The sequence below is a fragment of the Gambusia affinis genome, linkage group LG10, assembly GCF_019740435.1.
Source record: "Gambusia affinis linkage group LG10, SWU_Gaff_1.0, whole genome shotgun sequence".
NCBI lineage: Eukaryota > Metazoa > Chordata > Actinopteri > Cyprinodontiformes > Poeciliidae > Gambusia > Gambusia affinis.
The window spans coordinates 24,339,597-24,356,071 of NC_057877.1; the positions used below are offsets into that span (position 1 = coordinate 24,339,597).

Consider the following 16,475-nt stretch of genomic DNA (forward strand, 5'->3'; position numbering starts at 1 on the left):
GAACAAAATTGACTTAACAGACTTACTAAATATGTGTAGGTCCCCTTTTTTCTGCATGATAGTGCTATGTGAGTGGGCTCGGTTAAACAGAGAGGACCCGTCCTCTCTCCTCCATGTGACTTGCGGCTCAGGATGCCCATGCGCTTGACAGGACAATGTCACGTTGGAGCCAATGTCCTCTGCTACATTTGATGGCTGAAGAGTGAACTTTGGTGTAGCTGGATTGGTCACGAGTAAAGAAGAGTAATGATAGTGATGAGAAATAACATCCTACATATATATGGAAAAATTTATGCAAAAAGTATTCAGAACAATTTCTACTCCAGGTGGACAAAGAGTTAGCCACGACAAACCGAATTAGCAAAACGCACAGACGGAGTATTCCACACTTTCACTTTATTTTACTTTGTCCATGTAAATCCAGATCTCCACGACACTGAACTTACATTATTTTGTCATACATGAGAAAAATAACAAAAGTTGCACCCCTCTGCACGTCAGCATCACCGATATTTCTTCTTTCTAAAACGTCATGGAAACGAGTTCTTACTGATAACAACAAAAGAAAAGGGAATAGGCGCCCCCTTGAGGTGATACCTACTCAACTCTAGGAATCAAGCAGTAAATTGACTGTTACACAAGGTTAAAATAAGGTTGCCCAGCATCTACTAATAGCAAACTTGTTTTTAAAGTAAATAATAATGTGTTTTTATTCGTTAACATTTTCAGTTGTAATCTCCAGCACCTTCTAAATGGATAGAAAAAGTGTATCAGTTTTCCATGATTGAAGTCTTTGATAACAGCTGAATCGATCTAACAAAATGCTGAAAAAATCCCAATCACATTCAGTTCATTAACATCAACTCACTGAAGAAGTGTTTCCTAAAATGTTTAACCTCATACTCACAAAATAACAGCAGTAAAGATGTTTGATGCCAATTATAGTTGTAATTTAAAACTATTGCTAAAACAACTAAAAGCCCAAATGGAAAAACAATCAAAAAATACTCAGATATACAGTTTTCATCCAATCAGCACAATTGATATTATTACACCACTTGAAAATTTTGTTTTAACTTAATTTAATTTCCAGACAAAATTGTAAATGAATTACCATATGAGATTCTGGCTTCTACTCTGGGAACCACTGGCATAAAATATCTGAGAATGGGAAAATATGTCAACAACACCTTCTTTAGAAAACAGCTGGCTGCTCAATCGACTTATATTTGGCCACAAAGCTATTTTATGACATTATGCATCCAAATCCACTGAGGAGTTGAACTCTAGACTGGAATTTCCATTTACTCCACTGAAATTTCAACCTTGATTTGGACATTCAAAGAAGATTTTGTTATTCTCCCTACAAAGGCAAAATCTGCAGTTTCGATTCATATTTTCTGCAAACTCTCTACATAAAATTAGACTGGATGATGACAATGATTACAAGATCAGGTAACAGACATTTTTGGTGCAGAATACAAAAAGAAGAAAAAAAACACTAAATGAAGCACAAGCAATTTCTGATCACAATGTATAAAAATACAAAAGATTCCTTTAAAAGTCAAAAGATGATTTCATAATATTCACCACTACGTACCTCCAACATCAAGACGGATCTTTAATGAGGAGGAACCAGCAGGATTTACAGCCACACAGGAGTAGTCTCCAGCATCACCTAACTGGGTTTGCTTTATGGTAAGTATTCCTCCTATTTTGTCCACCTCCAACAGATCCGAGGAATGGAGCTGAATATTACCTAGTAATTACAGCAAATGCAGCAAATATTTTATATCAGCTTTCAAAAGTCAGTTTGAAATTTAGAATGCAAGACCCAATACATTTATTCAGACTATGTTCTTCATTATTTCTGTAAATTAAATAGTTTAAGTCTCCCTCAAGACTTTATTTCTTCTCTGCATTTGTCCTGTTAACGTTAAATACATTGTTATGCTTTTAAACTGTTACCTTTGTACCACCAGATCTCAGGCTGAGGGATGCCGGACGCTGAACAGGACATTGTTGTGATTTCTCCAATGTTACTGAGTATTTCTCTTAAGACTGCTATCACCACAGGAAATTCTAGGAAACAATAAAGTGTAAAAAAGAAAAAAAACAGACAAAACACTAACACAGCAGGAACATAAAAGAGGCCAATGATTTGAATACTCACCAAAATAGGTGAGAATGGAGGTCATCGTGTCAGTACCAGCCTGGTTACTGGCCAAGCAACCATACACTCCTCCATCCTTCTTCTTTGCATTTCTTATAACCAGAGTACCATCAGGAGTCATCTGGTATCTAAAAATCAGAAATACAAAATTATAGATTTTACAAGTTTATCAGGGAAAATGGCAATACTAATTATCTAGTCACTCCATAAAAAATATTCTTAAAAGGTTTTCACTTGGACAAAAAATTCTGATTTCTATGCTAAATTTTGTATATTGAACTATTTTCATAAAGCTAACATTTTGTGCACCAAAACACTATAACCCATTGAGTAAAGTCGTTTCTACACAAAATGTGGAAAATTAGTTAACATGCATATAAATTTGTCTGTCTTTGGTTCAAGTTCTGCTATACATTATTGCTTCAGTCTAGCCCCTAACCCCTGAATCCACAAGTTTGGCCATATGCTGAACATTTTGACATATAACATGCCAGTGCGACAAATACCTTTAAAAGCAGAGAATGAAGAGATATAAAAACATATACATTTTTGCAGCAAGTTACCATGAAAATTAAATTTTCATGTCCTAAACATGAAAACTCTTTTTGTAGACTCTTCGCTACCTGCTGGTCATGAGTCTAGGAAAGTTTGCAATTACAGAAGGACAAGCAGAAGACTAAAATCACAACTTAATGCATTCTGTCACATATAGGTTTGCTCGCTGACAAACTAAAAGGTTGCAAATGACATGTAACAAGATGATATTCTACTGTAATTAGCACATGACATTATGATGTATTTAAAAATGAATATTTTGTCTTTCCTGTTCTTGTGTGAACTCAACATTTAAGGACAAACACCAAAAGCAGCAATTTTCAACAGTTTAAACAAAACAGTTTTTATGAAAAATATGACTAGAATGTAACATTAATAATATTTATAGTGTTATGGTGAAATGAATTAATTTACCTATTGGTTCCCGTTATAAACATGTCGTTGTGGGTCCAAACCAGTCGGGGGGGAGGATAGCCAGTGGCTGAACACCTGATCCTCACTTCATCTCCCATCATGAAGGTCTGATTTCGAGGCTCCACTGACACCCTGGGTACCTCTAAACAAACAACAACAACACCAAAGGTTTCAATTATTCAGTAATTCAGTGAGAGCATGAAAGGCAGGGTGAAATTCTGAAATAAAACTCGCATATTGAAATACTGGAGTTAGTCTCTGCTCTTGGGAAGATCAGGGGAAGGTCTTAAACACATTTCCATGCAGGGACAAGGGTTATCCGCTTACACAGTGAATTTAGTTCCAGTTACATGATGGAGCGGAGCCTAAAATTTTATGGCCGGTGTTGCAAGAGGAGGGATGACTGCTAAGATCACTAATATTATTTCACAGCATGTCTTTCTTCTACTAAAACAGAAAACAATGTGGAATCCAGAGAATCTGGAAATGTCTCCATAGACCCTCGGATTGATTCATGATGGGGAACTGTTCTCTTCTAAGATGTGTTTTATCTATTATATTCTCACTGACAATTTTATCGGCAGTGTTTCTTGCAGAAGAGTGATGATTGGGATATTCTCAATGCACACAGCTCTAACGTGTTAATCCAACATGTTGAGGACAAATTCAACGGAAAAAGGATGTCATGTTTTAATGCGTAATGTCTTAGACTCTTTTAGGTTTTATTCTATCTGTAGGGCAGGCTTTAAGGAAAAATATTTGGGCTCAAATTGTTCCTTCACAACAAATGCATTAGTTGTGAAGGAATATATTTTCCATTTTTGCTTTAACTTCAATCATAGAGGATGCCACATTTTTAAGATATGCAGGACATTTAGCAGATGGTGCAATGAAATAACTATACTATCCGCACACATTGAAGACTAAGAAACACAGCAGCACTGTCAAATTCATCATCTAAGCAGTGGACAGAAGCAAAAAGTGGGAAGGAATGCTCTGGTCAGATGAGACCAAAATTACACTGGAAGAAATTCTATTAAAGATTGAAAAATACCTAAAACTGGGATCCAGTAATAACACTATTACTACAAGAGCTACCATGACAGCTCTTGCAGTAATAGAGCTTAGATAAAAACATACTGGAACGTTTGTGTTCGCATGGCCTAGTCAAAGTCTGTCCGTAATGAGCAGTGTCATGGCTTGACTATTTTATTTTCATCCTGAGAGCTCAGCTGATTTCTTTTGAGTTTTCAATGATACCACACAAGGAAGCAGTGTGTTCGAGGTGTTGCCTTGCAACAACTAAAGTGTTGTGAGATGACATACAAAGGAATGACATCACCTTGTTTGCTTTACCAAATTGTTCAATAACACATAACTCTTAGTTAACATGCATACAAGTTTGGAAGGTCTGATTAATCTAAAACAGAAAATGTTCAACATAATTTACTGGTAGACAAGAAAAAAAGTTGTGTGTCTTTTCATACTGTATAAAACAAATTCAGCAAAACAAAGTTTGGCTTTAAGCCTGCTTGGAGCAGAAACACCTTCTGGATCTTTCTGGTGTGAGTCAACGTGCCTTACTTCAAAGTGAGGTTAATCACTAGGATATTACTGACGAGGGGCAATTAGAAAGGATCTGGGACATGCTAACATCTGTTTCACAAAGAGAACGAAATGACGTAAAGAACGAAGGGCCACAGATTATGTAATAATGTGGCTGAACAAAAATAGTTGTGACTGAATAACAAGAAACTATTGCACAGTTGAGGAGATAAAGGATGAAATATAAAAATATATCAAATAGGACTTCAAAGAAAATTCAATTCATAATTTAATGCACTGAAATTGGGGCTCTGTCTCTTTAAAACTTGATCTTTTTGGAACTCCGTCATCAGGAAGTTATGGCAACACTTCTACCCTTTAACAATGCGTTTACCTGCATTGCACTGAGTAGTAGTTCATATGATGAACTCAGCAGATGTGCATTTCCCCTTGGTACTTGCTAATTGCTGCTGGCTAGTCTAAAGGAGCTGATTGAAGGTCTTGCAGGGAGGGCAGAATCTCTAAAGTTTGGAAACTGCAGCTGTGGAGGAGCTGTGTCTCAAGACAGTGCTATGTCCACTGAGGTGTTTAGCGCAGCTTAATTGTTGCCACGGGAGATTAAAGGATTTCTCAAACATACATGAAAAATCAAAGCAACACTCCAGCTATGTTTTTGTCGAGGGAATAAAATTATAACATGATGTAAATCTAAAAAAACTTGATTTTACATAATATTGCCCCGTGTTTCAAAATTAACTCCCTTTCACTGAAAATTTAAAAGTGCTGAAAGTTCAACACAATTCGCCGCTGTGGGCTTCAGTATGGAGCGCATGGATTTGAAATGAAATCCTCCAGGAACTCATAGTTGTGTAATAAGGTGGAAACAGCATGTGGTTTTGGACAAACTGAATCAAATCTAACATTTATTTGCTTTGTTTATCTTGTTTCTTCCAACGGATTTTAGCTGGGAATGTTTGGTAATTTGGAATAATCTACAGTGACGTGTGCCTGATTTACTGCCAGAGAAGCATCAGGAGTAGTGGAATAATAATCTTTTGGAGATGAAAAATCCAATCTCAATGCTTCCTTATCATTTATCATAAATTATTTTTACATTTCCTATTCAAAACATTGGGCTGAATATATAAGAGTATGATAGAGGTGCTTATGGAGGAATTATGTAGTAAAGGTGGTTGTGTTTGGAAAGAGTATCACTCCACTTTGTTTTAAATCACAGCAGAAACACTCAATCATGCACAAATAAAAGCAAACAAAACAATATTACAGATCAAGATCAGGCCGAGTAAAAGCAATCAAGCACACCTACAAACTTTTTGTCGACACAAACACGCATAGAATAGAAAAGAAATATCCTTTATTATCCTGCAGTGAGGAAATTCAGGACATATTTATCACCTTGTACTGTGAGATACGTCCGATCTGTGGTCTTTCCTCCTTCATTAGCAGCAATGCACTCATACCAGCCCGAATCGTCTGGGGTCACATTGGACACCTGCAGTGAAAGATTGGCAAGGATGTTCCCCCTTGGGTTCAGACGGGCATCGTAGCCCCCTCGCAGCCAGGTGAGGTTGAAGGCAACAGTGCTGATGACTTGGCAGGTGAGGACAGCATGATTGCCAGGTGAGACGGTAACATTCCCTTCAACAGTGATGGCAGGTGGAGGTTCTAGAGAGAAAAGTGAATGCTGTAGTTATTTTAATTGGATATTGAATATGAAAGAAAAACATATTCTCTGACAGTTTTTATTCTTTTAGAGTTTAAATGTTTGATCCTAACATTGCCTCTCTCACCTGTAGGGTTTCCAGAAAGTTCAGTTCTGAATTCAGTTTAAGTTGGAACTTATCATTCACGCTTTATCTGAGATTTTCTTTTATGTTGATGACATTCAGCTCTACATCTCTTTAAGGCTGCCATCCCAAGTCGGTGTAATCTGATCCTAGGTGGCTAAAAGTTCTGCAATGACTATGCAGTAATTTTTGTTCTGTAAAGCTAGATATTTATTTGTAAATTAAAAATGTTAGTATTCATCTCAACTCTTTCGAAAAGCATTTAAGCTATTCCACACCTAAACACCACTTGCGTAATATGATTTTTTTTCCTAATAACGGTCTTGTGTGAGTATGTTACATATTGCAACAAATGTTTTTAGAAGTGAAATGGTTAACTATGTGTTGCTAAAATTGGTAAATTTACTATGAAAAGGTTATTCAGGATGACCAAAATTCTTACCAGCAGCTTCACAAGGTCTGACATAAAGATGCTTTGATACACCAAGTTTCATATTTACTCTTTCAGATTTATACATGATCGTATGAAAACAGGTAAGACATGGTGTATCTGTATTACTGAGAGTCTTGGGATGTTAGCTTACCTGACACATCCAGGAAGGTACGAGCTCGTCCTGTTCCAGCGCTGCTAATTGCGATGCATTCGTAGTGGCCTTCGTCCTTCAGAGTTACCTTTTCGATTTCCCATGACACGCTATCTGATTCACTGAAATTAAAAGTCACAAATATTGGTACTGATATTAAATTAAAGAACAATGTATTGTTTATCTGATTCTCTTGAGTTGATAATTGTCCTGTCTGACTGGATGATGTCAAAATAATGGCTTGAAAATTAATCATATCATTCTTGCTTTACCACACAATATTTTGAAAAAAAAGAAGAAAAACCAACACCGCTTTTTGTATATTCCTTATTAGTAGCCAGATATTCTAAGATTTTTTTTATGTGTTTGGGCTTTCTTGAGGTTCTTCAATAATTTTTAAGGACCTTGCCTTCTCATTCACTAACAAATCAGATTTATTTATTTTATCTTATCAATATCTGATCACCAGACATTATTTGGTGCAGCTAAAAAACTTTTAAAAAGTCTAACTCTCTACCTATAGACTAAAAAGGATGAGAAGTATTTAATGTTATTTATATACGAAAGAGAAAAAGTCAACACAGGATCTGAAAGCTGGACCATCGTTCAGCTAAGTACTCTATTTTTAGTACTTTACAGCCAAATGTTTTGCAAACAAAATCTATTTTTCAAAACTAGATTTTATTTGATGGTTGACAGAAAAATGTAAAATGCCCATATTTTACATGTGCATATAATTTTGGTGGTTAACCCTCCAACTTCAGGCTTACATCATCAACTGTGAATAGTTGGATAAAGTAAAGCTATATTCAAGGAATTAGAGAAATTTTGAAAAGTTAATTTATTTCAGAAACTGAATTCGCAAAATTAAACAAATTATTTAAATTAATTTCTGGTACACTGACATTTTCAAGTCTTTCATTTTCTCTGATGATTATTCACTTACAGTTAAAGAAAACACAACATTTAAGATTAGAATATTGCATCAGACCAATAAGAACATATTTTTATACAGAAGCATGTGCTCCACGAAAAGAAGGCTTAATATTCACTTAAAAAAAGATACTTATAATCTGACAAACATCTGAAAGTATATTCTAATTTAACAGCATAACTATATGTCACCTGAAGAGTTGGTCTACTCCAAGTCGCTTTCCATCTCTGCTGAAGCGCTGAGTAAATGGTAACAAACTCTCTACCTGGCATCTGATAAACCCTCTTCGTAGGTAATAACCGTGTGTGCTGGCTGGCATTACCACCTTAGGTGCATCTGAAAGAAAAGCAAAGTAAAGAAGATGGCATTTAACAGGGAATAAACAACATTGTTTCTAAAGATGGGTGAAAAATGCACATCACTCACCAGGTACAATACTGGAGAAAGAGACACTGGAGACTCTCTGGAACACAAAACCCTGGCTGTCATATCCTGTGAGCCTCAGGAAGAAGGCCTCGTTGGGAGGGATGAACTCTGTGATGTTCCAGAGGTTGTACGGCTGTCGCTCTGGGTAATACCTGATTGGCAAAGTTTTGATAACTACGCCGGTGATTGTGAGGAGATCCAACTGGTCAGGCCGAGCAGGAGGGGAAAGTCCAGTGGTGTTCAGAAGGATGTGAGTGGGAATACCTAGGAAGTGGAGATTACTGGTGTTAATAAACAAACTAAACAAGTAAAGCCTTGAAAGGTTGAATTTCATCACCTTGAACTGGTCTGCTGATTGTCATTTTAAAATCCATTGTGGGTTTTCTGGAAAACCCAGCACGGAAGTCAATGGTGCTGAGACCTGAGATCCGGACTGAGTGCCTCCCTTTACTTGATGTCTGCGACCATAACAGAAAAACACTGGGTCATTTTTAACTTGACTGAACTGACAGGAAAACAACAGAACAAGGATTCAAAAATCAGATTGTTGGACTATATTTTGATGAACAGTTTAATTGAAATAGTTGTTGGATCAAAAGTAACACTGAACGGTCTGATGACAGACTGTGCTTCACAACTGGCAACCAAACAAGTAGAGACAAGCTGCAAGAGTGACTAAGTCCCTGTTCATATCGCCTGAACTTATAAAACATCCACACCTTTGGGCTGACCGGTTTTGACTGAAGCTCACACATAAGATAAGCACAATCACTATAATCAGAGTGGATAATGAGGTCTTCAAGTGTTGGAGGTCTCTTGAAGTTTGCAGAAATAAAAGATGAAATAATTACTCTGAAGTACATGTTTGTACTCCTCACCTCAGTTGATGGTGTCACTCTGCAGAGGAAGGCATAAATTCCTGAACTGTCATTTACTCCACAATTGCTCCAAATGAAAGAGAATGTTTGGAATCTCTGTATTTTACGATGATTACCAAACGCAACATAATCACACCGTACAAAACAGTGGAGAGGCAACAGGCAAAAGAATGACTGAGCTAGAGAAGAACTTACTTTATTTTAATAAGCACTTATATTTATTCAGAAAGACTTAAACAACATGAAGCATCATTATGCTTTACAGACATCAGCTGGGAAATTAAAGCTTGGAGATAAATTGGTCTTTTAAACAGACAGCAGCCCCCTATGCATATCACCAAATTAGTTAGAGCACATTAAAGGAGAGCTGGAAAGAGATTTTAAGCAAAAATCAAATGAAAGAAAAGCATAAAATATTCTTGCTGGAAACATTTTTTTTAACACTGAGTATTGAAAAAACACTTTTCTGTAATACCACCTCCATCTAAGATGGCATTTTAGTTGTTAGTTTTATGCTGATCAGGAAGAAATGTAACTATTTCAATTAAAATAAAAAAATGTCTGAATTAAACTTAACCCCCTAAATTTTAGCTTTATTTGGCCTTTATCACAGAGCAACTTTGACAAAGGCCACTGTCTTTCTAAACTTTCTATGGAACAGCTTCGAAAGAGAAGCTTGTCTTCTCTACAAAGTTAAACACCTAATCAATTTGAAGGCAAATCGAATTTTTAAAAATGGTTATCCTAGCTGTGTGAAGCTGACACCCCACCCACGTCAAAAAAATCAGCAAATAGTCTGAATGGTTAGTGCTCCGTTTGTGCAGGTTTGTGCCGTTAAAATTTTCGTTTGTGCAGTTTTGGTTTCTGAGATATTAAAAATTATTTTTTAGGTCATCTAGAGTTCACCATCCCCCCATATCGCTCCAAAACAAACCAAAGTGGGCTAGATCGTTAGTGCTCCGTTTGTGCAGGTTTGTGCCGTTGAAATTTTCGTTTGTGCAGCTTTCGTTTTCGAGATATTAAAAGTTATAATTTTGGCCGATGACGTCACCATCCCCCCATATCGCTCCAAAACAAACCAAAGTGGGCTAGATCGTTAGTGCTCCGTTTGTGCAGGTTTGTGCCGTTGAAATTTTCGTTTGTGCAGCTTTCGTTTTCGAGATATTAAAAGTTATAATTTTGGCCGATGACGTCACCATCCCCCCATATCGCTCCAAAACAAACCAAAGTGGGCTAGATCGTTAGTGCTCCGTTTGTGCAGGTTTGTGCAGTTGAAATTTTCGTTTGTGCAGTTTTCGTTTTGGAGATATTAAAAGTTATAATTTTGGCCGATGACGTCACCATCCCCCCATATCGCTCCAAAACAAACCAAAGTGGGCTAGATCGTTAGTGCTCCGTTTGTGCAGGTTTGTGCAGTTGAAATTTTCGTTTGTGCAGTTTTCGTTTTTGAGTTATTAAAAGTTATAATTTTGGCCGATGACGTCACCATCCCCCCATATGCTCCAAAACAAACCAAAGTGGGCTAGATCGTTAGTGCTCCGTTTGTGCAGGTTTGTGCCGTTGAAATTTTCGTTTGTGCAGCTTTCGTCTTTGAGATATTAAAAGTTATAATTTTGGCCGATGACGTCACCATCCCCCCATATCCGTCCAAAACAAACCAAAGTGGGCTAGTTCGTTAGTGTCTCTTGTGCAGGTTTGTGCAGTTGAAATTTACGCTTGTGCAGCTTTCGCCTTTGAGATATTAAAAGTTATAATTTTGGCCGATGACGTCATCCGCCCCCATTTTGCTCCAAACAAGAAATTTTTTGCTTTACCGCTAATATGTCGCCACCACCAACTGGTATGTAAGATGGACCACAATGTCACCCAAGGATTATATTATACAAATGACTAGATTTGATTTTACTTTATTTGGCGCTTTCAGAGTTTAAGATTCAGCTGAATGTGACTGGGTATAATTATGTCCTAATTATACCCAATTAGGGGACAATTAATTTCACCTGCTGTAGGCTGTACTTTCTGTTTTAGTTCTTCGTCTTCCAGCACATTCCTGTCATGTAAGTCTTGTTTTCTGTGTCGTTTTTATGCAATTGATGTTGCTATGTTTTGGTAGAGAAGGTATTAGAAATCGTGTATACAGTTAGAGTAAGACAATATTTCTGGTAATTGTCTTTTTGTTTTTTTATGAAGTTGCATGTGCCTCTTGGTTTGCTATTGACACACCCAAATATCTGTAGTGTGAGGCAAAGGGTTTCTATCCTAATTGAGAAGTAATGAACCATGAAAGTAACTGTTTTGAAAATGCAATTTAATTATACAGTCGAAGAAGAAACTAAGAAACTGTGTTGATTTGAACAATGAACTTTAACAATTTAAACAACAACAAACAGTGCCTTCATAATCTGAAATTTCTCCTGTCTTGAGTAGAAAACTTCTTTCATTTGAGATTTAGGCAGAGCTCAAAACTGTTGAAAGTCAAAATATGGAACATTTGTCATAATATGGAAGCCCATTTCCGCCATTAAAGAAAAAATAAGACCAACTTGAAGTCATAATTTCAACTTTTAAAGTCAAAATTATGACTTCCTGTTGGTCTTTATTTTTCCTTCATGGTGAAATGGGCTTCCATAATAACTTGCAAAAGGAAAAAATTAATTCTGGTCAGGAGTATGTAAACATGGCATGAAACTTTTGCCTTTGGTCTGGTCTTCAAACTTTCTCGTCCTTTTTTCCCCTCACAGATCTGCTGTGTATAACACTGCATGTGGCAGTATTTTCTTCTTTTCAGACACTGTCTTCACAACATTTGCCAGGTCATCAAAAGCTCCCACACAAATGGAGCTCTCCGGCAGTATGCAGTGTAATGTCCCAGGCCATCTTTGGTCAAGCTTCCCTGAAAGCGACGACTGCTCTCAAAGTAAATTTTTTCCTTGCAGAACCATAGTGGAGGGAAATTCACTCAAAGCAAATTCAGTTGAATTTGGAAGGTCTGTGTCAATCCATGCTATTTCTCCGATACTGTAGTTGTGAGTAACGGTTCCTGCACAGAGAGCATTTCCTGAAGTGCTGGCTCCTGTTTTTAATTCTGCTGGACATTCTGATTCATTCTGCAGTGGTCTGAGGCAGGGAGACTGTGGAAGGAAGAGTCCTTTTTCTATGGAAGTGTGAAGCTGAGCCATACCAGAATTCTTCAGGACAGAAATGTCTGGTGAAACAAATGGTACTTCCCTGGTCATTCCTTTGTTTAGGTGGCAGTATTGTGAAGAGCAATGTTTTGAGAGATAAACACTTGACACATTTCTCATTGTCTTCCCAATAATGGTGGCAATATTGCACTGTGCATCGATTTGGTGAGTGCCAGACCTTAACTGTGTTTTTGCAAACATTGAACTAAGCAGATCTGCCCTCTGGAAGTATGTCCTTGGGGTCACACCATCTGTAGTAATGGACTTCACCAGCTGCAGGAGAGGGTTGTCACTGTTATTCATGACAACATTTTGAAATGCAGAGCTGTCACAGAAAGTACAGCATAAGCACTGACAAAAGGCATCGAAGGCGCAGGTGTTTAACACAGAGATTGACAGTTTACCAACTTTAACAGGCTGATGCATGTTTCCATTTTTTAATAGTCCCACTTTCACTCTTTTGGCCCCAGATGATGAATCTGCATGGAGCCATTCAGTGCAGGAACTCAAGTATGAAGTCCTCTTCCTCTTTTTGGGTGGAAGAATTTGTCCTCTCCAGTTTTCAACCACGTTTTCATCTGCTGTGGAAAGGTTTTTGGCGGGATCAGATTCCATTAAATTGCTAGAATCCATTTTTGTTTTTTCTTCAGCATTGTGTGTAATTACTGACGCAGGATTAGCTTCTGCAACGTCTGCTGATGTAACTTGTTCCTCCTCTCTTTTTGCTTTGGCAGAGCAAATCCGCATATTTCCTTCGATGAAGGAAAGGTGCCGAGAAATGAAGCGATCCACTCGAATGGGCAAGTTCTCATGTTTGAACAGGCCATGTTTTATATTTTTGAATTCGGCTTCAACATTGGCTGAGCTTGCTGTGAGACTGGTGCTTTTGAAGAGGGGAACCATTATTCCTGTCCACAGTGGTAAGTAACTTGCAAGTCTTATAATGTGTGGCACAATCTCAGGGAGGAAATGAATGTTATCCCTATCCCCATTGGCTGCAGCATGTGTCCTGCTCTCCTCACAAATGTTTGACACCCAGTCTCGTAGGTCAGTCTGGATGTCATTACATGGATCCACTTGATGAACTTCCTTTGTGTCTTCATCTGGAATTATGATGGAGTCTTCTGCAATCTGGGTTTTCAGGTATTTTTTGCACCTCTCTGATTCAAGAGGGGTTCCAGAACTGTCATCACCTTCTGCCTCACTGAGAGCCACGACAGTGATGGCATGTATTAGCTGCTTTGCATGGTCCAAGCTTTGTGCCTGAAGAAGCTTTGCTATTCCCCTGACAAAGAAGTCTTTGACACGGTGTGACTTGTTTTTCAGGCAGTCCCACTGGCAGACCATCTTTATGCAGTGGGCAACATCAACCCTGATATAACAGGGAGGAAGTTTTGCAGACTGGTTCCCAAGTAGCACATGGAAGCATTCATCAATGTATGATTTCAGGTTAGGACAAGGAGTGAAGGCCTTCACCAGAGCACCAAGAATAGCCAGGAAAAGTCACTCACAGCTTCTTTTGGTACAGCTGCGCCTGCGAAGCCATTCTGTCAGCCATGTTGCAATAGCGTTGATGTCATGCCTTTCTGATAGCATTTGTACAACTGGGACTGAACAGTTGTCTCCTTCAGAACACCTTGGTATAAGAAGATGTGGCCAGATGTACCATTTGGTCTTGCCAGTTTTCTGACAACTGAACCAGTTGCATCAAAGCAAACTACTGAGGGACATTTTTTGGTCAGTGCCTTATAAACATGTATCTGAGTTTGACTCCAATAGTGACAAAAGAATTTATCCAGACCAATATCTCTTATACTGCCACTGTTGGGTGTGCTATACTTTAATAACTGTAAAGATAGAACAGGGTCTTTGTCGCCTAACTCCAAATCTTTTCTCTCCTGCTTGGCTTTTCGTAAGGTTGCCAGGTTTGAAGGTGACTTGGCTCGATCTCCAATATCCATCAACTCTGATGCCTTTGCTGACCTCCATACAGATGGTTCCATCCTGCCTTCACACAACTCTTCTGAAATCTGTGCACGAAGGGTTCCTGACATGAATCTTTTGGACTGGCCAGTGTGCAGGGAGATGTCGGCGCCTTCAATGGAACACTGGAGCACCATTGGGCTGTTGACCGTTGGCTCTCTGTCACATGTCATTTTAACACGACTTTGACACTCTTTACAGAAACCTGTGATGTCAATGTACTTGCTAGCGACAGTTGGATAAACTTTTGCTCTTTGGAATACAAATGTACAAGTGCTTTTCAACTTTTTCCAAACCAGATCATTAATTATATGACTCCATGTGCCAGGTTTTAAAATTGTGTAATTCCTTTTACCAGATGATGAAAACTTGTCATTATATTCAACTTTTTGTGGTATAAATTTAATCCATTCTTCAAATGGAACGTCGAGCTGAAAATCTGAACATTGACCAGGAGAAGTGGTGTCTGAGTCAAACTCTGTGTCCACAGGGCTTTCAGGATCACTTCCTTGATTAACTTCCAAGCATGACCAGATGTTGTGTCTGTTCAGCTTTACAAATGTGTACAGACTTTTTGCAGACATTTTATTTCCCAACTGCTGACTTATCTCTGTCCAGACAGCGGCAGCTGGAGTGGCTATATGGCCGTTTTCTAGAATGGCCTCTTTTGAGTTGCAGAGAACTGCGAAAAGAGACTCTCTGTCTACCGCTGGCTGTCGAGGCATCTAGTTAAAAAAATAAAAAGGCTTTGATTAGCATTGCTTAAAATAATCAGTGCCTACATGATTTCAAAAAAGCCACAAATTGTATTCTAGCAGTGTCTGCACACTTAAAATAGTCTTGACTTTAAAAAAATCAATTTGGTTTTCCCTGTTTAATTTCTAACATTTAAGCTAATTAAAAAATATATATTTCAATAATGCATTGTTACTTGAAAATGTAAGTACCTGTTAAATTTTAATTTTCCTTTGGAATAAATTTTTCAATTGAATTCAGAAGATGTGCCCTTTGTGCATATGCTTAATGATTCAATATAAATGTAAAGGCTGCAAGATGATGCCTCACTATGTTTCAAAAGGTTTGAAATATCGACTTATTACAAGTTTGAATTTAAATAAATGCATATATAAGCTAGCCCTGCATACATCCTCTCTGCTTTTATGGGGATAGATTGCATTGAGTCAATATTTTATGTGAAACCTGAGCATTAATTTACTTACCTTGTTCAAAAATCAAAATCGGGGTTGAAAAAATTCCAAAAATGACTTATTCAAAACGATTTGAGACCGCTAGATATTAACGAGAGGTTGAAATTACACTTGCTCTGTCGCCAAAACAAGATCGGGGTGGTGGTGGTGGGGGAGGGGGCTCACTACAGTGTGGATGGAGCCAATCCCAGTTGCGTGAGAACTATGTCAAAGTTCGCAAAACGTGGAGCTTTTCAAAATCCTTGAAGCCCATACACATTTAATGTAAGAAATTGGATGAAATGAAAGTCGTTGCATTGAAAATATATTTACTAAATATTAAGTACATTACTTGGATGAACTTTGAACCAATGACACATTTCCGTTTTACTCTGCAAAAACTTTGCTCAAGCAACTAGCAAATTGGCTGTGGATTTTTTTTTTCTTCTATTTTTTGAACCGTTATAGGCTAATGTATATTTTTTACACGTTTGCTGCATAATCAGCAGACAGTACGTCAACAATGTAAATATAATTGTTCAGACCACCTCCGAAATCAAAGCACAGTTGAACAGGTTATACACATTACGTTAGGGTCAGGGCTGCATGTCCTTTATTAGCAGGATTCAATTATTGTGGAGAGAAAACATTGGTATCTTGAAACATCACTTTAAATGAGACACATTTTTTCTTGTTCTAAGTCTTTATTGAAGTTCAAAACAAAAGATACACATTGTACAACAGCTGAAAATCTGAAGAATTAAAAGAACTAGCCCACTTTGGTTTGTTTTGGCGCAAGATGG

The 16,475-nt window shown here is 37.8% G+C and overlaps 1 protein-coding gene and 1 long non-coding RNA gene across 9 annotated transcripts in view; one reads left to right on the plus strand and one right to left on the minus strand.

The window, feature by feature from the left end:
- The window catches only part of hmcn1 (hemicentin 1), an 87,192-nt gene that overhangs the window by 48,170 nt on the left and 22,547 nt on the right, over positions 1-16,475 (minus strand). Inside the window, exons 8-17 of the mRNA XM_044129999.1 lie at positions 8,777-8,897; positions 8,440-8,703; positions 8,205-8,349; positions 7,080-7,201; positions 6,104-6,373; positions 3,143-3,284; positions 2,174-2,301; positions 1,969-2,082; positions 1,601-1,759; positions 27-218 (exon numbers count right to left, since the gene is read on the minus strand). Of these exons, the coding sequence (XP_043985934.1) occupies positions 27-218; positions 1,601-1,759; positions 1,969-2,082; positions 2,174-2,301; positions 3,143-3,284; positions 6,104-6,373; positions 7,080-7,201; positions 8,205-8,349; positions 8,440-8,703; positions 8,777-8,897 (1,657 nt within the window). The remainder of the gene's footprint in view (positions 1-26; positions 219-1,600; positions 1,760-1,968; positions 2,083-2,173; positions 2,302-3,142; positions 3,285-6,103; positions 6,374-7,079; positions 7,202-8,204; positions 8,350-8,439; positions 8,704-8,776; positions 8,898-16,475) is intronic.
- LOC122838269 lies at positions 12,113-14,822 on the plus strand. 8 transcript variants are annotated; one of them, XR_006371865.1, is made up of 5 exons: positions 12,113-12,130; positions 12,254-12,537; positions 12,716-14,024; positions 14,134-14,239; positions 14,420-14,822. It is a non-coding gene; the product is annotated as an uncharacterized LOC122838269 (long non-coding RNA). The 8 variants fall into 8 exon arrangements; XR_006371869.1 differs by lacking the exon at positions 14,420-14,822 and having other exon boundaries at positions 12,716-13,645; positions 13,829-14,024; positions 14,134-14,360; XR_006371872.1 differs by lacking the exon at positions 14,420-14,822 and having other exon boundaries at positions 12,716-13,422; positions 13,550-14,024; positions 14,134-14,360.